General features: G+C 36.6%; 1 protein-coding gene across 4 annotated transcripts in view; it reads right to left on the bottom strand.

Moving 5' to 3' along the window:
- SLIT2 (slit guidance ligand 2) overlaps positions 1-23379 on the bottom strand; it is a 370519-nt gene that overhangs the window by 41275 nt on the left and 305865 nt on the right. For all 4 annotated transcript variants that reach the window (XM_047718995.1, XM_047718997.1, XM_047718996.1 and 1 more), the window contains 7 exons: positions 21906-21977; positions 21339-21410; positions 18961-19032; positions 15725-15888; positions 3210-3334; positions 2933-3030; positions 1509-1648 (listed from right to left, as the gene is read on the bottom strand). In XM_047718995.1, coding sequence (XP_047574951.1) covers positions 1509-1648; positions 2933-3030; positions 3210-3334; positions 15725-15888; positions 18961-19032; positions 21339-21410; positions 21906-21977 — 743 coding nt within the window. The remainder of the gene's footprint in view (positions 1-1508; positions 1649-2932; positions 3031-3209; positions 3335-15724; positions 15889-18960; positions 19033-21338; positions 21411-21905; positions 21978-23379) is intronic.

Below are 23379 nucleotides of genomic sequence, written 5' to 3'. Positions count from 1 at the left end.
ATGATAGGAAAACAGGATTGTTCTGTCCTAGGAAGGTACTAGTAACAGATGTTAGTGCAAACATTGGGGTTCTATACAAGTCTAACTTAGCTCAGCCAATAAAACTCAGATTCTCAGTGGCTCCAAGGGCTCCAGAATCTGTGCATGGAGGCCAATGACATGTCTCTGAGGCATGACGCAAGTGGTATTACTGTGAATGTGAAAGCTGTGTAGCACCTTCACTTCCCAACCATCTCAGGATGGGTAATTGCTATCCTTTATTAATGCACAATATCAAGAAATTCAAACTAGCCACTAAGGGCCCCAAGGGCTGCATATACGTGATAGAACAATTATGATCCAACATGTTCACATTTCTACTGGAAACTTTATATATTACATTGCATGCTTCACTGGCGTTAAAGAAAAAAAAAAAAAACACGTATCATGGAAGAGAGAGGTTCGAAGGCACTCAAACGGATCTGGGATGTCAGAACAGAACACTTCGCTTTTACCTAACATTTTCCCACCAAGAAAAGTACTTATTAAAATGCAAAGTTTGAGTATTCCATAAAAGCTTAAATTTCAATGCTATTCTGACAAATCCCTGGGAAAGTGAATCATACAGATGTGCTCTCATCTTTTCATGTTTAGAGATGTTAACCCCAGTCATCTACATAGTTATTTTACCCTCTGATATTCTTAACTATGCATTAAAATTGTAAGGAAATATAATCTTAAGGAAAAATACCCATCAAAATGAAAATGGTAATTTTGAATAGAGTGACAGAATCTACTTTCCCACCTTTTCTTACAAATAAAATGTGTAACATTCTCCTTTTCTCTATCAACTGTAAAATGAAGTGGTTTATTACAGAAACAAGAATCTAACTATTCTGCCTCTTATTCACAGTCCCCCAAAATCAATCAAAACAGATATTCTGACATAACAGGTGGGTCTAAACTTGACGTTGGCTTTATAATAAATTGGTTTGTGCAGGGAAGTTTACCAGTTCACAAAGATAGGAAATTTGTCACCCCTGGATACAAAATATCGGGAAAAAAGTTGATAATTATAAGATTAACCAGAGTGCTCAATATCTTCTTGATTATATTTTATTTTTAAGGACATGATGGACACAAGTAATTTCAAATGCTTAGTTATGTTTTGCCTATGTGAAAAAAATGTCCCCCCTTTTCACCTATGTATTGGTGGGTTGGTTTGTACAAGAGAAATGCTTTGCATGAAAAATGTTATCAACCGTGGGACTAAAAGCTTCAGAATGGTAACTTCTTTTTCTGCTCGATAGAATGACTTTATGTAGATGCCTGTGTTCCGAGCCTGCTTGGTCTTTCCTTTGGTTGGCTGAAACCCTCTTAACTGTCCGTTATTCACATTATATCTAATTTTCAAAACACCTACCAGTTATTGAATAACACAATGTCTTACTACACATATACAGCACATTACCAGTGATGCTTTCAAACAGACACACTATCGATGGCACATAATTTCCTACTCTTCCTACCTGTGTATTCAGGTGGACAAAGGCACGTGTAGTTATTAATTCCATCGACACACGTAGAGTTATTTTCACAGTCATTATCTTCACAGTCGTCAACATTGACTTCGCAATTTTCTCCTTCAAATCCATCAGCACAAATACACCTGAACACCAGGGGGAGAAAAGGCAAAAAAAAAAAAAAAAAAAAAAAAAAGGAAAGAAAGAAAGAAAGAAAATAAAACCATGTTTGTGCTGCCTTTTAAAACCATATGGTCCAAAAATTGAAAAAAAAAGCTAAACACACTCATCAATTACAGACGTTTTAACTGTAAGAAATTGAGTTTTAAGATACTTTTAAATGACATGTAGTAAGCATGAATTTAAGGTATTATCTGCCAAATCAGAAACAATTTGAAAAAGAAAATTTACGCTGGCTGCAAGATGGCAAATAATCCACACATCAATACATCCAGTATATTTACGGGTCCAAAACACAAGCAAAGTTTATAGCCCTAAATATCTTAATCTCAACTTTTGCTCTAATAAAATGATTCACGCTTCTCTGTTCATAAATGAGGAGGAACTGGTTCTGACTTTAAAAATTACACCACCTCCTATCCTAGCTATTTTGTTCCTCATGTCTCAAAACAAAAAAGAAATATGAAATTAAAATTACATCTTCCTTGCCATTATAAAATGTAAATGTTCTCGTTAAGTCTCAACGAATACAATATTTCAATGACAATAAAACACTGTACACTTGCTCTTGATGGGAATCAGAATAATCTTTCAAGAGACCATTTCATAACAGAATATAGAAATGAAGAATACTTATTATAAAAAGTGATATTTCTAACAAGCTTTGTAGTAGATTAACATTCTTATATGAAATTATTACTGTCATTATAAGAACTCTATTTCATAATTCATGAAGTACATCCGAAGTAATTGTACTATATGATTAAATAATTCCAGATTAAAAATGTTCACAGCATGTTTATCTACTCATTTTGTGGTCTGGAAGTGAATCATTAATTTTCTGTTTCAGTAGGACCCACATCTTATCTTTACACACTGTCTGTTAAAGCAATACACAAAGCAACAGATGAATATACGACTTGAAGTAGGAGACTATTGCCTATTAATTAGCATAACAGAGCCACTACTTTGTCTTGACCTAATCTGAGTGTATGAATCATACCGCATGCACAGGCATGTTTTAAAAATGTCTTAATTTTATAGCGTCCTGAGCTGAGAATGCTGTAATGTCGCCACTTGTTTTTCATATTACAGTATCTCTGAGAAGGACTAATACATGTTGTCCTGATGAATACATTTTTGGTATTCTTTTAAGAATAACACTCTTTACTTTGAAAAGGAACATGAATGTTTTTTTAATTATTCCTGCCCCAATGCTTCAGACAGAATATTATAGACTAATGACATACCAGAATCCATCTTTTTCCCCTTCCTTTAAGTGGCAAGTTCCTCCGTGTTGACATGGGTTACTGATGCATGCATGAATTGGGACATCACAGTCCTGCCCCTAGAGAAAGAATGACCAAGCAAAGTCAATTGTGAATAAAGGAGATCTCATTCTCTCTCTCTCTCTATATATATATATACACACATATATATATATATATATAAAACAATTGAATAATGAGGACCCACCAAAGAAAGCTATGTTTTCCGATCAGAGTTCCCTCAAAACCTTCTACTGACCTTGAAGCCATAGGGACAAGTACAGCGATAAAAGTCAACTGGATCATTGTTACAGGTGCCATCGTTTTTACATGGGTTTGATAAGCAGGGATTACATTTAGCCAGAATACTGACATCCACAGGACCTGAAAATTAATTAAAAAAATATAAGAAACCCATGCTTTGTATTTTTAGTTCTCTTAAATTATTTAAATGCCTTAATGTAGCAGTAGATTTCATATGAAAATATTGGTCACATATCTGTATGTATTTCTCTTCCATGAATAGAACAGAAGTCAACATCATTGTATAATGTTCAAGAATACAACAGAAGACCATCTCATTGAGAGGCATGGTGAGAGTGCCCAATGTCATAGCGGGACTATGGGCTGTGAGCTTAAGTGGTTAGGATCTGCTGTTAGTGATGCCAGTGTCACGGGGTCAGTCCCCTCACGGACCAACTAGCCTGTGTGGATGCATTCCACGGCCATTGCCTGCACCTTAACTTCAGCCAGCTGTCATGGAAATGCATACCTTTGATCCCAAAGAGAACTGTGTGTGTGTTGGGGGGGGTATTGGGGGATGTGTGGGTGAGTTTAATGCATTAATAGAAATACATCAGTGCAATAAAAAATACAAGAGTATGCACCTGCCCGGATATCATTAGTCCAGTACTGTTACTTTCACACAGGAGATAGAAAACAGTGTCACTTTCATGCATCTGGAAATAAACAAAAATGTAATTTCCACTATATTCTCCCTCATAGCCTTTTGGTTCAGTATGTTAACACATTAGCACAGGCATGTGGAGGGTGAGATTTCTGCTTTTTCCCCTCCAAGAAGAAAATACTGTCAGAAAAAATCTTCACTTGCAATCTCACCTTTGGGAGACACACTTTAAAAATCTCCTGATCCATGAAAGGTTTCGATTAAAGGCAGATTCATTTGCAGCCATTTTCCTTTAGTTGCACATATTCATTCCATAAATGGCTAACAATGTGGAAACTGTACTGTCTTTAATAAAATTATGTTCCACTGAGGCTACTTTTGGCCATATTTCTGAGAACTCATTAGACTGCCTCTTGGCAACTGATGAGGACAGTATCAGGGTGACATATTTATATATATAAAATGCACATATTTTATAACGTAAACATTAATTATGTTTCTGCCATCAGCAACATCTCTGTAGTTCTTTATCCTCACTGGAACAAGCGGGATAATTCCAGCTGTAAGTTCATCCCATGTAACTTCCAGCAAAGCTATCTGAGTCGATGGTTCAGCATACCCTTTTTCCCACTATCGCTGACCTAACCTTCTAAGATCGCTGTACCCCACAATTGTAGGATTTCTGCTCATATAAACTATCATTCATCAAACTTTTCTACTGATTGGAGTTTATGTTTGTGAGTTATTGGTTTACTCACAGAAACAGAAAGTAAATGTGAATTATCATGGTAGGCATAAGAACTCTGCATAACTGTGTATTCCCTTACCCAGGAAAATACAAGTCCACATTCATGTAATGGTTATGGAGTGAAATCCAAAAGAGGATACTGTTCTGTATTTGTCAGTTTTTCTATTAACAAAAACCCTGAAATCTTTCTATGAAGAGATTCCTGTTTCTTTTTTAACCATCTGGAAATGGATGACAGTTCTGGGAATGACTGCATTTAATGGAAAGGGGTGGTGTTTACTTCCAAGGACACCTCAATCATCAGAGAGGCCCTGCCAGTGTCTCCTTCATTTTGTCTTGGTGACCAGAGTAACTAATTTAGTTTTATATCACATCACAGCTGGAAAATTGCTGGGATGAAGACCAAAGTGATGCTCCGGGACATTTAATTTCTCACCCCCTCCCCGACGTGTTTATCAAGGAAATTTAGCTATTCAGCACACTGGAGAAATAAATGCTGGCATTTAGATAAAGTAATGTGTTAAATTAAGATAATACCCCAGTATAAATCGCCTTGTGTCTGCTAACCTCTTCATGCTTGGAAATCTGCAGTAGAAAAGCAAGTAGTGGGTACCTTAGCTAGGGCAGAAAAGAATCTAACTTGGAAAAAGGTGCAGGGGGAAACAGCTACGAAGGTATGCAAGCAAAACAGATCATCAGCAAATGTGAGGACTGTTAACACTCATCTGGCCACTCCGCAAGAAGACCTTGAGGACAATTGTCTCTTGGTCTATTTCTGTGCTTTCGACCTTGTAAGACTGCAGTTTGAATAGAGGAGTTCAGGGTTGGCAGTTTCTAAGTTTATGCTGTGGAATGTGATATTTTTCAAAAATTATGTTTAATTGGTTAGATGGGAAGCCAGAGATTGTTTCAAGAAAACCAATTAAATACATTCTGAAGACTGTAATAGAGTACGCAGATATCAAAATTGCCATTCTGAAGTAATCCTGCTTAGCACAGAGCCAAGATTTATTTAATAAATATCCACGGAACTATATCTACTATATTAGTCAATAAGCGCTAATTTCTCCACTTTTTTTCCAGGACCAAATTTGGTTTCCTATAGAATTATTCCTGCTCAACTATTTTCATTACCTGGAATTTCTTATGGGTAAACCACATGAGATCATTGCCCCCTCATCTATATTCAGTTTAGCTGAAGAAATCAAAATATCACCCTTTCCCAATTGCACAGGTGTTTCCTGATCTCTTTCTTACACCTGTAAACTGCCTTGGTGGCATCAAAATTAGGATTCTAGTTCTAAAATACTGAGTTCTAACTTCTTCATGTTCCTTGAGTTGACTACTACAGATACCCTTCTACTCGTTTTTTCTTTTACAAACCTATCTTTTAAAGTCAATGCTTCATAGATAATTTCTTATTTCTAGTTCCTGAGGTTGAATGCAGAGTAATTCAAAAAGTGTTTGTGAGTTATCAATTCCAAACAGTCTTTAATATCCCCAAGTACCATAAAAAGATGTAATTCTTTTTTTTTTTTAAAGATTTTTTTTTTTTTTTTGACAGATAGAGATCACAGGTAGGCAGCGAGGCAGGCAGAGAGAGAGAGGAGGAAGCGGGCTCCCTGCCGAGCAGAGAGCCCGATCGGGGCTCGATCCCAGGACCCTGGAATCATGACCTGAGCTGAAGGCAGAGGCTTTAACCCACTGAGCCACCCAGGCGCCCCAAAAGATGTAATTCTTATTTGTTTTATTTTTTTTTTACTTACTTTATTTCTCATTTAGATTATGATTCCTTCTAACTAAGCATCCTTCCTATAATGTGATTCTTACATCCACCTGTTTATCTAAATCTGCTCATTTCTATAATCTAAACCCTCAGAATTTATATCCCTTATATCTGGCTCTCTCCTCTCATTCCTCTTCCCACCAATATATTGTTCCTCTTCTAAGTCTACCTTCTATTTTCTCTTTGCCTTCAATTTGTGATTTATTTTTTAGCCAGGATGCTTTCTCTGAGATTCTTTCCTGCAAAGTTCTTATTCAAGGGGAAATGACATCTTTAATCAATTTCTATAACAAGGAGATGATATCACAGCAAAAGAGTGATGCTAAAGTCATAGCAAAATGGTAAAAGAATTAGCACAGCTCATTAGAAAAAAACCAACACAGGTACAGTTTTGCACACTTGATTATTCCCAGATGAAGGATGTGCAGGGATAAGAATTAGACAAGTCTCTTAGCATAATGCAAGTAATCTTGGAACAGAGAATCTGAGGTCCATCAAACTAAGTTATCAACCCAGATTTGTTGGTAAGTGCGTGGAGCTAGAGTAATGGTAGCCAACTCAACGGGTTGCTTTAAGCATTAAATGAAATGGTAGTGAGTTTTGAGTACAAAATACAATGAGAGCAAACACAGAAGCCACAGCAAGTTCTGACAGTCTTCCTTAGACTTTCAAAGAAGGTGGGTAGCTGAGAGGAACATGAGTGGCTCACTTAGGAGGAGAGAGGAAGTCTTCCTCTGCTTGTTAGCTTCCATTTTAGCACAAAGGCAAACTAGAGGCTTTTATTTATTCATTCATTATAGGTTTCACTGAGTACCTTCTGTCTATGCCAGGAGATGCTGAAATTTGGGAAAACTGCAGGGACTATTATCATCAGAATCATGGGGGAATGGTAGGGAGGACTGCGAAATAATTATCCACTGGGTAACAACACCTAGAGTTAATGATTTTATGTGCTTAAGGACTAACTGTGATTTGTACCTTTAGTGTGGACAACAACCAGAAACATTACAACATTGGAAGGGAACTTGAGTTCTTAAACTGCTACCTGGCAAGGAAATATAGCTTGCTCGCTGATACAACCTCACCAATCTTCAATCTTTCCACCTGCCCAAAGTTAACTAGTCTCAAGAAATTTTAAATGATTGTTAACACATTAGCCCTTGTAAGATGTGTGCCACAGAGAAGAAAAAAAAGCCTGCTTCAGAAATACAGATGTTTACTAATGTCACTGAAATGAAGGAGGGCATTCTAGGATAACTAGGTTGATTTAAGGCTCGGTCTTGACTTCAGAGAGCCCTCTAGCATCAGTGGTATGGATTGGAAGTGTGTTTAGCTTAATAATTCAAAGGGAAAATGAGCCAAAAGTTTGGTTAACAATTTGTCTTTGCCAGTTACTTTAATCTTTAACAGACAAACTGCTGGACCTCAAATCCATTAAAGCTTGTAGGCAGACTTGCTTACTTGACTGAAATCACTAGCTATGCACCTGACACCAATATCACCACCCACTGAGAATTGCATTCTCACTTTGATTTATTACTAAAAGCTCCAGACACAAATTTCTAACTATATCCCAGAGTCCGCCTTCATTCTGGCATCCCTTGGAAACCTAAGTCAAATAAGAGAATCCTCTAGCACTACCCTTGTGTAAAGTCAAAGGTACATCAAAGACAACCCAGGGAAAATCTAGGGGGTATTTGATGTTGGGCATAATTAACTAAAAGGAGGTTTTTATTTAAAACCCCAAAACTCTAAGCTCTGCTTGCTATTACATTGCTGTATTTCTTCAGCGTTAATATCAAATGCATATTTTTTAACAACATTCCATCATTAAGTCATTCATTTATCAAATATTTATTGAGGATCTACTTTGTGTCAGGCAGTAAGCTAAGTTTGGGGAGTTCAAAGGTAAGTGAAATGTTGAAGTTTCCAGAGAAACTTACAGTTCAGCAGTAGAGACATGTATATACATCAATTATAGAATGCACTTGCAAGAGGACGTGGGAAATGAAAATGCGTGTTTTAGAAAACGTGTTTTAAGTTTCTGCAAGCCTGCATAGGGGAGGAATTCACTAGGTGCATGGAAATATTAAATCCGTAGTTTGTTAAAAAAATCATGGCTGACGTTTGAAGCTGTGGGATTGAAATCAGTTAACTTATTAGGGGTAGAGAGAGAATCTTCTATATGTCAATATTAAAGAATGTAAGAAAAAGGTGTCAGCAAAGGAATGAAGAAAGAGCAAAGAGAATGTACAAGAAGGACCAGTAGCTACCAATGTCTAAGACGACAAACAAAGAGGACTAAAAAGAAGTCGGTGAAATTGGCCAGATGGAAACTGCTGGAATCCCTGTAGTTCTACTGTAGGACTGGGGATGGTCGACAGATAATAGGGGGTTAAAAATCTTACAAATCTGAATTACATAAATGATTTAACAAAAACACGATGGCTGCATATTACACCTCTGGGATCACTAGGCTTGGCTATTTGCTATATACACATGTGACCTCAGGCCAAAAAAAGAACTTCTTGAGTCACAGCTGAATGGAAAAGGACAATAATTATTTCATGGAATTTTATCACAAGATTGAATATCGATGTACAATATTTAAGAGCAGAATATGAATTGCTGGTTCTCATCACCTATTAATATTAATGTCTGTTAAAATTTTCCCAGTGTTTTAAGTTTCCAAAAGTATAATGAAAAATAGTCCTTGTTAAAAAAAAAGAAAAAGAAAAATAATCCTTGTTTGTTTTTTAAAGATGGTGCTTTTGGCAACTATGTACAAACCTGAATATTTTCTTTGGCCAGTGAACAATTCATAATCCCCCCAAAGCTAAGTTTACTTCAAAATTATAATTATGTACTGGTGCTAATAAATTTGAAAATGTAAAAAGGGTTTGGTTAAGTTCTAAATATCACTTTAAAACTGATCTCGTGAACTTTTCATTACTTCTAGTTTGGGCTATATTATTATTATTATTATTATTAATATTAAAATTATTTTTAAGATTTATTTATTGGAAAGAAAGAGAGAAAGAGAGAGAGAGAAGGGGCAGAGGGAGAGGAGAGAATCCCAAGCAGACCCCCACTGAGGGTTGAGTCCAACACAGGGCTCGATCCAATGACCCTGAGATCATGATCTGAGCCAAAATCAAGTCAGAAGCTTAACTGAGTGAGCCACCCAGGCAACTCTGGGCTATATTATTTAACTGCCTAAGTGACTAAGGACAATATTAACCAGTAATTTTGAGACACAAAACAAAGACCTCAAGATTTTCAAGAACTTCTCTAAAAGGAAGATGTTGATCTTGCTGAAAAAAAAAAAAGTGACAGTATTACTATATTACTGCTGAGAAATGTGGAATTTTCCCCAGGAATCCCACAATCTAGAGGAATCTTAATATATAAAATTAGTGGGAGAGATTCTTGTGGTGGTGAAATGTTGATAATCTTGAGATATATAAAGGTCCCGGGTTTTCTGACCCTTTATCTGACATTTGTAAATGAAATAATGAAGTATGTTGAGAACCATATTCCTGCTTCTTTATCTGAGCTCATGGCTAGCAGACACCTATCCATTTGGGTCTTCTCGTCCCTACTTGACTCACTATGAGAATCTCCTGAAGCCTAATGGACCTGGTGGTATCAGTTACAATTCCATGATTGTTTGATTTGGATATATGTTGTTAATATCTTTTTAAAAAATGTTAATAAACTAATTTATTTATTTTTGAGAGAGAGAAAGAGAGAGCATGAGTGTGCACAAGTGAGGGGAGGGGCAGAGGGAGAGGCAGACTCCCTGCTGAGCACTGGGCTGGATCCCAGGACCCTGAGATCATGACCTGGGCGAAGGCAGACACTTAACCGACTGAGCCACCCAGGCACCTGTGTTATTAGTATCTTACATTTATTTCCATTGCCAAGCCTTCATTTTGTTTTGAAATTATCTGTTTAAATGTATTTATCAGTATACTATAAACTCCATGAAGACAAGCATCTTTCTATGTCTTGTTTACAACATACACTAGATTCTTAATACCTTGGAACTCTGCCTGGTGTGTAACAGGAACTCACATAATATTTGGTGAAGGAAAGAAGGAATATATCATTCATTTCCACCAGACTGTTCACTCTTTGGCACATTTAAATGTTTAATAAATGTCTATCAAATTAAAGGTGAACAACTTTAGTTGTCTATAGAGCTAAATCTTTTTGAACCAAGAGCAATAAAAAGAATATCAGAAATTAACAATATTTTGCATTCCATGGGGAAGGCAAAAATCTCTGTTTCCCTACAGACTGCTTGATTATTCTAACATCACCTGATAGTTAAAAGATGGACTGGAAATTTGGGTTGTCAAGAGAAGTCATGACCATTTACTACCCACTCAAGAGTGTTCTAATCTGGGTATTAATTAAATATTCTATGATAATTTATTTCATCCAGTTAAATTTATTTCTGTTGTGCCCTGAAACTATGATATTTAATACAAAGAAAATACTCTGAAAAATGTAGGATAAAAATCGTTAACTGAATATATTACTCAAAATAATGGCCTAGCTTTTCCTAGCAGAGAAAACATTTAAATTATATTTATACATAGCTATATAAACATGGGTTCAAATAAAGGATATTCATCTTCCTGTGGTAATTTGAAATTACGTATTTACAAATATTAATATTAGTAACATGTACTTATATGCTTTTCATGAATAAAATAAAACATATTAAACTGGCATAAGTATGGGAAAAGTTAAAATATTAAAAACTCAAATTATAAAATATTTAAAGAAGTGTCATTTTACTGCTTTCAAGCTCATAAGGCCTGTTAGGTCAAAAACTCAGTACTCAGTAGATTTCTTAGAGTGAATTATTTTAATTAGCAGATTAGAGTATTTTGACTTTTACCAACCCACCTATTATGAATAAACACTTTTAGCAAAGCATATGAAAGTGGTTCAAAATTTTCATTTTCTAAGTATGTTCTAATAGAAAAATGGCACTCTTCTTTATTTTGATTTGTATTGAGAATATTCTTACTGAAAACTATAAAGTAAACTTCAGTGGTAAACACTGGAGTCAGTGTGTCTAAAACTCTGGCTCCTTGTCTTAGCAGCTGAGTGATGCGGAACAAATGATTTAATCTCTCTGGATTATATTTTCATCTCCCAAATGGGAAAATAACAGTATTTGCTTTAGGAATGATACAAAGATTACAAAAGATAAGTAAAATCTTCAGCATAATGCAAACCCTCGATATAAGCTGTTGTTAGTAATTATTTACTATTATTAGCAGTAGTAATCGTAGTAGTGGCAAAGATGCCATCTGAACTATCAAAAATCTTCAACTAGCAGAGTCCTAAGACAATGAAGCTTCACAATAGTTCGACAAATACCAAGAAAGGTTGGCAAAGGGCATTATGAGTTTCAATATTTGCTATCACTCTAAAAGTATATTAAAGTATATATTAAGTATAGAAAAACTGAGCAAAATTAGTCTGCCAAATGCAATTAGACTCTATTTGGTGAGTTCTGCATGTCTGCATGTCTTGTCACCTACCCTACACCCAAGCGGTCTGCTACCCAGTTTATGGTATGGCTTTTAATAGAGACAACCAGCTGACATGAGAACTTCATGGATACTAAACTGAATCACAGTTCCAGCGTTTTCCTGCAACACAGCTCTGCTTCTGCGGCATACTCCTCGCGCTGGACAGCCTGCCCCAATGATTGGCTTAGATACACCTGCACTCAGCTTTTCACCGCCACTCTCCTCTGACACAATTTCTTCCTCTGAGCTTTTGTAGAACCACACTATCCAACATGGGAGCCAGGAGCTGCGCCTGACACTTCCAGGTTAAATCTAAATTAAATACAATTAAAAATCCGCTTCCTCTGTTGCATTAGCTACCTTTCAGCAACCGCACATGGCCAGGGACTATCATGTCTGATTGTGCAGATACAGAACATTTTTATCACTGCAGAAAGTTTTATCACGCATCCCTGATCCAGACTAATATTCTCTCAAGCATATTTTCATTCAAGCCACACTAACTAAACAAGATGCTATTAAAGAAAAAAAAAATGTCAGAGCACTGAGATGGCTTAGTCAGTTAAGCATCTGTCTTCAGCTCAGGTCATGATCTCAAGGTCATGGGATCGAGCCCTGCATCGGGCTCCCAGCTCAGTGGGGAGTCTGCTTCTCCTTCTCCCTCTGTTCCTCCCCTCAACTCATGCTCAATCGCTCTTTCTGAAATAAATAAATTAATTTAAAGAAAAAGGTCAGATCACTTAACTATATCTTGAGTTAAAGTCATTTACGTATGTGTGTATGTATCGGACTTCTGAGAATGTGTAATAAAAGATTGTGAACAATGTCTGTCAGAGAATCGAATGCAAGTATGTAGCTTTTCTCAAATTTGTATTATCATGAAATATTGTTTAAAGAAATATCTCCAGGGAACTCTAAACTTTGAGAAAAATACATAAGCACCAGCATTTTTTCAGAAAGGAGAAAACAAGTTTCCCTGGGTTCAGAGAAATATAACAAAATCAGTTTACAGTTTCTCAATTTGCCCATACAATCTTTCTAAAACACATCTGCCCGATGATGATGCCCAAGAGAAAGTTTTAATGTCAGATTCTCTTTCCCTGCCTCTCATCTGACAATCTCCTGCACTTTCCAAAACAATGATATGCCTTACAGCACAGTAGAAACTTTGGGGCACTGCCCCAAAGAAACAACTGCAGTTGTACAAAAGAATAACGCAAAATGTCAGTTATCTGCAAAACCTCTTGCAATCAATGCACGTAATCCCAGAGAGGCATTTCCAGTAAAGTTTTACTTTCAATTTTTTAAAAAAATCTTATCTATTTATTTATTTATTTATTTACTTATTTGTCAGAGAGAGAAAGAGAGAGCGAGCACAAGCAGGAGAAGTGGCAGGCAGAGGGAGATGCAGGATCCCTGCTGAGCAACAAGCTGGATTTGAGACTTGCACCCGGGACCCAGAGATCATAACCTGAGCCAAATGTAAGCGCTTAACTCATTGAGCCACCCAGGCATCCCTCAATTTTTAATAAAAACATTAACATGCTGATAAATAATCATGATGTCCCAAGCAATGGTGCATGGATATTAACAGCAATTCAATTTTAAGAAAAATTTCAAAACTCAAAGATTTTTGGACATTTTAAAAATTCAAATTATATATATATATACATATATATATATATATATGTGTATATATATATATATATATATGTATATATATATATATACATATATACATACACATACACACACCTTTGGAGCAAAAAAATGAGACAATTCTCCAAGGTATTGGAAACAGAAACTCAAGAAGAAAAAGAGAAGTTCAAGGTAAAAGAACAGTGTGAAATCTATAGAGAGTCTTGTTTTGTCTCTGTTAAATTAGCTGTGATATTTAGATTCCATCAAATACATTGAGAAGAATAACAGGTTTTTTGGTTTTTTTTTTTTTTTTTTTTTAGTGGTAGGGCGGTGAGGGGCAGAGGCAGAGGTGGAAAGAGAATCCTAAAGAGGATCCTTTCCAGGTAGGGTGCCTGACATGGGGCTTGACCTCACAACCCTGAGTTCACGACCCTGAGATCATGACCTGAGCCGAAATCAAGAGTTGGGTGCATAACTGTGCCACACAGATGCCCCTGGAAAAGTTTTGTTTCAAAATGTCAGTACTTAAAACGCGCTACAAACTACATCTTTTGCAGCCATTTACGGCTATGAAAAAGCCTCAGATGCTATTTTAAAAAAAATGCTTGGAGGGAATATGGTTTTTGGAAATTCTTTCTTTGATTAGTAAAACATTGCTTGTTCTACATCACTGTGTTGCTGGTGTTCTAAAGTGTTATGATAATAAAATTGTCGCTGAGTGCTTACTGTGTGCAAGGCAAGGTGTTTTACACATATTAATTCCACTGATCTTTTCCCCCAGCTGTACTGAGGAGTAACTGACAGTAACTGTATACACTTAAAGGGTACGATGTGGTGATTTGATACACACATACACTAAGGAATGATTAATAAGATCAAGGTATTTGGCGTATCTAGCTCCTCATATAGTTAACCTCTGTGTGCTTGTGGTGAGAACCCTTCACATCTATCCTCAGCAACTTGCCAGCATAATACCATGTAATTAACTCCACTCACGATGTTGGGCATTAGATCCTCGGAACTTATCCTTATCACAAAGACTGTGCCCTTTAACCTATATCTCCCCATTTCCCCCTTCCCTCCACCCCTGCAATCTACCATTCTCTTGTTTCTGTGACATCAGCATCTTCTTTACCATTTTTTAAAAAATTTCACGTGTAGTAACTTATCTAATCTTAAAAATAACATTTTCACATAAGTACTGCCAATATCTTTACATACACATGAGGAAACAGAGGCACAGGCTGATTAAGTTATTAAACTCAGGTTATATAACTATTGTAATGGGAAGCCGGAAATTCACACCATGACCCAGTACACATTATGACCTACTTAGACGGTTTCCTACCTCAAATGTTTAAATGTGGGAAGTTTCTCTTCAGCTAGGTTTGCAAGCCTTGGGAAGCAAGACCGTACTGTATACTTCTCAACCTCCACAATACTGGGATTTAGTTTTATACATAAAACATGTAATAAAATCAAGTTCAGAAGGGGTTATCTCTAGGTATTGTGACTAACGCATAATTTTAGTTCTTGAAGACATATACTGTTTGTTATTGTTAACATCTTCCTATTTTGATTTTCTATATAAAGCATAGATGACTCTTGTAATAAGAGAAGAGAAAGTATTTGTTACTAAGGCACTATTTAGAATCCACACATACATAAAACAAAGGGAAAAGAAAGGGATACAAACAATCAAGAGACACTCACATCAACATGGGAGGTGAGTCAGAGGGTTTCGCCTGAACACTCGGGAGGGCTTGCTTCTCCTTACCTGGCATCAGGAAGCCACAGGGCCCTGGCAGCCCTGGGAGCAGGGCACACGTTCAGACAAGCCAAAAGCAAAATATTGTACTTGTTAGAGGCTATGAGAGAAATTTCCAGAAATTGTGTACTCTTCATTTTGCCACATATTTTAATGAAATCTTAGACATTTCAACTAATTACTTCTGCAGTTTATTTGAAAAACCTGGTTCTTTACTTGGGCTCCTCTGGTAACTGCTCAGTCCTGTGCAAGCAGTCATTAGTCATTATTTATTAAGGGCTTTTCAGTTGTGCCTTTGAGGTCTAGCAGCCATGTCTTTCCTTTAAAATTAATACAGGGAATTTTTCTTTAAATGGTTAAGAATCATACCTTGACATGTAAATTTTTTGGAAGGAGTCGTGAGTAACAATTTATCTGCCATTTCTCCAGGACCGGCACAGCGAGCAATTCCAGGTTCTTTGTATTCTGACTTTACCCAGTCCGATAACCACTGCATGTTACAATCACAGTAAAGAGGATTGGCTCCAATTGCTCTGGAAAACAACACCACAGAAGCACACACACACACACAGCATGGATGTATTGTTATTTCCTAAAGGAGCATAACTCAAAGTGACGCTCAAGAGAAAATCCCTATAGATTTATGGATAACAATTTAGAAGAAAATAGAGACATCAGGGATTCCCCATTTTGCTGAATTATGTGCAGCTGGGACTTAGGGGTTTGTCACTAGCCTTAGAATTTACCTGGGCTCTACAAGCTGTTCCTGTATTTGCAGAGACAGGTTTATTTTTGGTACAAGCATACCCGACACACAGATTAATACTGCCTTCAATCACTAATGATTTACTGAGAACTCAATCACTATGCCAGGGTTGGGGGCCGCAAAGATAAATAATACATTATTTTTAACACTAAAGAACTGCTTCTGGGAAGATGATTAACACATTCTCAAACATGCAAATAATTTGCATTAGAAGTGCTACAGTAAAAATTTATGTGAGGTGACTGTGAAGAGAAGGTAACTTTTCTGGGAGACTGGTGGTTAAAAAGTCTGGGCTTTTTCATCCTCAGATTCAAGGAGGTGGAAAAGGTTGGGAAGGATGTTTCGCGGTAAAGGACCAGTAAGTTTGAAGGCACTGAGATAATAAAGGGCATGAAATAATAAAGACGCACAGAGCTAGTTCACCAGTGTGGATCTGGACCTTCACTAGATGTCTGTCCTTTTACAAAGTCCTTTATTTTCGAACTTGGCTTCCCACTCTCATAAGCAGTAGCCATGATAGAAAAAGTCATCAAGATGATAGCTGGTATTTATTGCACCAAAATGCAGGTACTGTGCTGAGCCACTTGATATGAATTACCTCACTTTACCCTAAACAACAACTCTAAGAGATCAATAGTATTAATAATCCATTACAGAGATTGAGAAACTGAGGTCAGAGAAGTCAACCTGTGGGTTTTGTAAACTTACCAAGCTTGGCGCAAGTAGCAGATGCATAAGGTGGCATTTCAAATGGATTAATTCTATTATGCTTAGCAAAATAAGTCAATCAGAGAAAGATAGCTATCATATGATCTCCCTGATATGAGGAAGTGGAGATGCAACGTTGGGGGTTTGGGAGGTAGGAAAAGAATAAATGAAACAAGATGGAATCAGGAGGGAGACAAACTGTAAGAGACTCTTACTCTCAGAAAACAAACTGAGGGTTGCCAGGGGGAGAGGGGTAGGGAGAGGGTGGTGGGGTTATGGACATTGGGGAGAGTATGTGCTATGGTGAGTGCTGTGAAGTGTGTAAACATGGCGATTCACAGACCTGTACCCCTGGGGCTAATAATATATTATATGTTTATAAAAAATTAAAAAAATAAAATAAAATACATATAAATGCTAAAAAATAAAATGGATTAATTCTGATTTATAATTAACTTGAGATTAGCAATGCTTCTGGGTCTATAGTCCAAGCAAAATTCATCCTGTTCTGTCATGAGGAAAGTCCCAAAATATACTTGTAAAACATTAATACCTTATATTATTAACAGTTTTCACCTCCAACTCTAATCAAGAATTGGAGTGTAGTAAATGTTATGCTCAGACTCAAACTTTTCTTCTAAATTGAAAATGAGCAAAATCATATTTTGGAGTCATTTAATGTCATCTCTACTGACATTTGCTAAGTCCTTCCTATGTGAAGGGACACAGTGGAAAAAGTGAATGGAGCAGAGCTCTTTATGATCTTGAGAATCAAAGACAAATGCACAAAAGAAACACAGGACAGACAAGACACATGGCAAGGATGGTTCAAACTGCTCCTATTGTTGGGGGGTGCTCACTGGAGGAAATGTTCAGCTTGGCTCAGGTAGCACCTTCCTTCAGCTGCATTTTCTGATAAATCACCCGAACACGAGCAGAATGACTACTTTCTTCTTAATACTGCAAATCACTCTCCCAGTGAGAGATATAGTAACAGTAGGCATTAAGGAGTCTGATAGACAGATGTACACAAAACCTACAGTGATTGACAGAGCCCCATAAAGCATGTTCAGATATAGCATGATTGACTACTGGCTCCTATCCTCTGCCCATCTCCCACTCTCAATTGTCTAAATGTATCTTCTTGGGATTTGGTAGATTTTGGAGGAGAGGACAAAGCCAAGGGAGAATCTGGCAGGAGATTTCTGGGGAGCTGGTAGGCAACTGATAGAACCTGCTATTTAATCTGAAGCACACTTGCCACCAGGGGGCACCAAACCGGCCCTGAACTAAGGCAGTCTTAGGGAAGGGTGTTACAGGCAAACAATGAATCACGGAACACTGCATCACAAACTCATGAAGTCCTCTATGGGCACTAACATAACATAATAAGAAAATAATTTAAAAAAAAAGAAAGAAAGTTTTAGATCCTAAATCTGTTCCTGGATCTTCCTTCCAGGTTTGCCATGGTCTCAACTCTAGCCCTATAAATAATGGAGTAACAGTATTTGACCCAAAAGAGTGTATGATGTATTTTTATGTTGTTTTTTATGTTGTGTTATTGTACTTTCCAAAAATAAGGAGATATAAACAGGCCACTATAACACAGAGCACAAAGAAAAAAAAATTTCACCCAGTATGATTATATGGCACTTTCCCCACTATCATACTATAAAGTTCTTTAGCCATCTCTAATTTATTTTTCCATGGTGCCATAGCCAGTGATGAATAATATTTGCTAAATAAATGAACCCAGTTTGAGAAACTCAAGATAAGCTTCATAAAGGTCATAAGAATGTCACCTGGAAAATACAAGGTTTGGGCAGACTGAATTGAAGGGGAGCTGGTATTCTAGAATCTGAGAATGTTAAGAGAAAAGGCATAGCTAGGAAGTTGAGGAGCCGTGTTTGTAAGAAGTCACTTTTAGCTAAGCAAAGATTATAGCTAACAGAGAGTAAGGGCCAAAAGGATAAACGAAGGCTATCTTGCAGAAGGTCCTGTATCAGGAATGAAAATCTTCACATTTTCTAAAAAAATAGAGCCAACCACATCTCATGTTGTGACAACAGGAGAGGTGGCAGAGGAGTGTGTGAGTTTGATCCTAAACCTCATTCATGAACTAGGTACTCACAGGTGTGATAATGCAGAAAGATCGTTGAAAGCACCTTCAGGCACAACAGAAATGTCATTTCCATGCAATGAACTAAAAGCAAAAGAAAAAAAAAAAGGCAGTATTAAATTTCTTATATGTTAGAGAGTCCAGGAAATTCTCACATGTGTAAGACTTTAGTTTACAATAAGCATTTTAAATCAGTACAGAAAATATCTATTTAATACACAGTCTTGGTGTAACTGGGTACTATTTGGGACAACCAAAAATTTGTTCCTACTTCACATCATTAGCAAAAAGTCAATTCTAGATTGAAAAGTTAAATGTAAAAACAAAACTAAAAACATATGAAAAGAAAATAGAGAAGAGGTCCATCTTGTAAATATAGGATGGGAAAGTCTTTCTTTTCTTTTCTTTTTTTTTTTTTTTAAGATTTTATTTATTTATTTGAGGGAGAAAGAGAGAGAGATCAGAAGTAGAGGGTAGGGGCAGAGGGAGAAGCAGACTTCGCACTGAGCAGAGACCCCTCCCACCCCATGTGCAACTTGATCCCAGGACCTTGGAATCATGACCTGAGCTGAAGGCAGATGCTTAACAAACTGAGTCACCCAGGCACCCTGGGAAAGGTTTTCAAAGTACCATATAAAACTCAGAACCCATAAAGGAAAAGAGTGATACATTTTTGACAACACCAAATATATCCATAAAATGAAAGATAATATATAAGGAACAGATTGGAAAACATTTACAAGACATATGAGATACAAGGATTAACTCCTTTGTAAAAAGACCTGAAAGTTAGAGTCAAGTTGTAGATGCATAAAGATATGTATAAGGAAAAGACAAGATACTGATTAGAAAATTGGAAATGATATGATGAGGCCATGAAATAAAAAACACAAGTGATCAATAAAAAAATAAAATAAACACAAATGCTCCAGTTATTAGAATTTCAAATTAAAACAGGAATGGAAAATAATGTTCAATCTGTCATAGAACTATTAATATTATTCCATATTTGCCAGAGTGCTTTGAAACAGGTACTCCATTAAAATAGGTACTCTGTCATACAACAAAAATGAAAGAATTAATACCATTCAATATTTGCCAGAGTGATTTGTAATCATGCTCTATTAAAACAGAGATCGTGGAAAATAAGTTTGTAAACTGACAAATTCTTGTTTTGGGGGGACAACTTGACAGTTACTTTTGGTACCCTCACAATACACTGGAGAGTAAGAAGAATGTGTAGGATGTTCATTCCAGCACTGTATGGAATAGTGACAATCTGTGGATTCAAACCACATGACCGTTGGGGTGCATGGGTGGCTCAGTTGGTTAAGTGTCTCACTCTTGATTTCAGCTCAGGTGGTGATCTTAGGATTGTGAGATCCAGCCTGTTCAGGCTCTGTGCTGGGCGCAGAGCCCGCTTAAGATTCAATCTATCCATCTGCCTTTCCCCCTCTTTAAAAAACACAACAATAAAACCAAACAACTAAAAAAAAACCCCAAATACCAAAAAACCAAAACCCACCACATGATAGTTAAAGGTGGGGATGATTATATAAGCTACGGTTCCTTCACCCTATGGAATAGTCTTGTACGAGTTGAACAGCTAAGGACTATTTTTATGGGGCGCCTGGGTGACTCAGTGGGTTAAGCGTCTGCCTTCGGCTCAGGTCATGGTCCCGGGGTCCTGGGATCGAGCCCCGCATCGGGCTCTCTGCTCAGCGGGGAGCCTGCTTCCCTTCCTCTCTCTCTGCCTGCCTTTCTGCCTACTTGTGATCTCTGTCTGTCAAATAAATAAAATCTTTAAAAAAAAAAAAGGACTATTTTTATATGATGGAATGGAAATACTGTAAAGCATATTGTTAAATAAAAATTAGCTGATGAGAGAACAAGAACAAATCCTATTTATGCTTATTAGAAGGTATATAGCTGTGGGCATACCTATATCAGCATCTAAAAATAAATGCATATATAAAAAGACCAGAAGACAACATAAAACTGCTTATTAATTCTAGGGGAGGGGACTGTGATTGCGGATCATGTTTCACTGCATATATTTAAAATACATTTTAACAGTAAAAGCATATTCATTAATCATGTAACTTTTAAAGAAATTAAATTTCCTGTATTTTGTTCAAAATTAACTGAATCTCTATAAGACATACATCTTACTATTATCCATTACCAAATAAATAACCACCACAACAACCTGGTGTTGCCCAGATAAAGGCTGTTGAGCAGTGATACAGGAAAAGATGCAATTTGTACAAATTTACTACAAATTTGTAGTAAATCCTAAAATGTCTGAAATTAGTTATATCAGTAAAAAAGCCAACCCAAAACTCAGATGCCTGAGATAAGAGATACTTTGTTGACCATAAGATGCTTACAGTAATCGGAGAGACTTCAATCCATCGAAGGTTCGAGGAGGAATACACCTCAAACGGTTGTAACTGAGAATTCTGAAAGCATAACACAGCAGATTTGTTTTACTCAGATATCCCCAAATGGCCAAATGGCATTTTAAAAATAAAACAGTTAAGAAAATGGTTGCTTTAGCATTTTATAAACTGGGAATATTGATGCAAGTATTTTGTTACTGTTTGTATTTTCAGTAATACAACATATTTCTTTCTAAATGTAGTCTAGAATGCTTCCTGCCCGGCAGATGCTAATGCCTCAACTATTCCCTCCCTCAGCTGATGGACTTCTTAAAGATCTCTCCCAAGCCCACCACAAACATAAATTATTCTTTGTTTCTTTTCTGGAATCTATAGTTGTTTGTTTAAGGTTTGTTTCTGTTTTGTTTTGTTTTTTTAGTCCATATCTCCCAATAGTATTTATATTTTTTGAGGGCAGGCTCTATTTGCCTTGTTAACAGAGAAAGTCCAAGTGCCTAGAAAATGCATTTTGTCCAGTGAATTAATAAATACTCAGGACCACATGTTCATACTCACAAGGTAAGGAGCTGGGTCATGTTGCTGAAGCTCTGATTAGAAAGGGTGCTTATTCGGTTGTTACTTAAGTCTCTACAAGAGAAAAAAGAAACAAATGGAAGTGTACTGTTACCAGAGAAAGTGAAATATTAGTGATTCTTAGAGAAGGCTCTTCTTACTCAGTCATAGTGGCACTGTTATATAGCACACAGCTTTTACCTGAGAATAATCAAACCCTGGATGACCCCCTAAGATAGATTATAACGGTCATAATTATTCATGCCCCTGCCTGTTGAACTTAGAAGTGACAGTGTTTTGCTCTAGCCAGTGAAGGACGTGTAGGCACCACCGCAGGCTTCACTTAACAGAAGGTTAGAGTGAGCTCACTCTTCCCTCATCTCCCTCTGCAGGACTTGTGACGGTCCACAGTCAGCGTCGGTGTCCTGGTCCCAGGACAAAGACATGGGAGGCCGTCACGATGGACACGTTTTATGTGTGAGAAATGAACCTTTGTTCTCGAACCTTCCATTGGTTGCATATCCTTTAGCTTCCCTGATATACATGCTCACTGGTACACACAGCCAAACTTGGTAACTAAGGGCATCCATTTGATTACATTTGCAAAGACATATGAAAAATGCTGCCCTTGGCAAAGTCACTGACACACAGTAGGCGGGCCCTCAATAAATATCTGTTTAATTAATAAATAAATAAAAGAGATGTGGGTTTTTTAACCAATGCTAAATGGCTCATTATAGCCAAGTGTAACTGGTACTATGAGCTGTAATTATATTCAGTGAACTTGATCTTCTTTTTATTATATATAATATACCTGTGACTATATATAATGTAATACATAATACATAATGTAACTGCAATTATATTGTAATAAAATGGAATATTGTAATATATATTAATATATATGCTATTAGTATATATATGATATATGATATATATTTATCTGGCAATTTTGCAACGGAAAAAGTGAGTTAGTATATAAATACACAGTCATACAGTGATATGTATATAGTCACTGACTTTTCTCTGCTGCTAAATGCTAAGTACATAAATAAAAGGAAGATTTATGAATAAATGAAAAATTATAGGTCATAGTTGATGATCATCGTATGTATGTATATTCACTACTTTTTTTCTAAAGCAAAATGTATAAATACATAAATAAATAAATAGACATAAGATGCAGAAAAGCCAAAGATTATCTATTCCTTTATGCAAATGACCAAAATATCAGTAAAATGAACCTATACAACATAGGAGCTTCATGATCCATCTTCTCAGCTGCTGAAGTACTATCTCTGGATTTAGAAATAAGTAAGTGTATCTATATTAGCAGCAGTTACTTGCCTAGAGTAGCATAATGAGTCATTGGTAAAGCCATTTCTGGATCTACAAATGCTCATTTTTCATTTCCAAACTGGTCTTAAATAATCACATACTGTCCCACAAATGACCCAATTCTGCTGAAGTGACCCTC

This window comes from Lutra lutra, chromosome 2 (genome assembly GCF_902655055.1).
Source record: "Lutra lutra chromosome 2, mLutLut1.2, whole genome shotgun sequence".
In the NCBI taxonomy this organism is placed as follows: Eukaryota; Metazoa; Chordata; class Mammalia; order Carnivora; family Mustelidae; genus Lutra; species Lutra lutra.
Note: the sequence above shows the minus strand (reverse complement) of the source record. Positions and strands in the feature narration are given on the sequence as shown.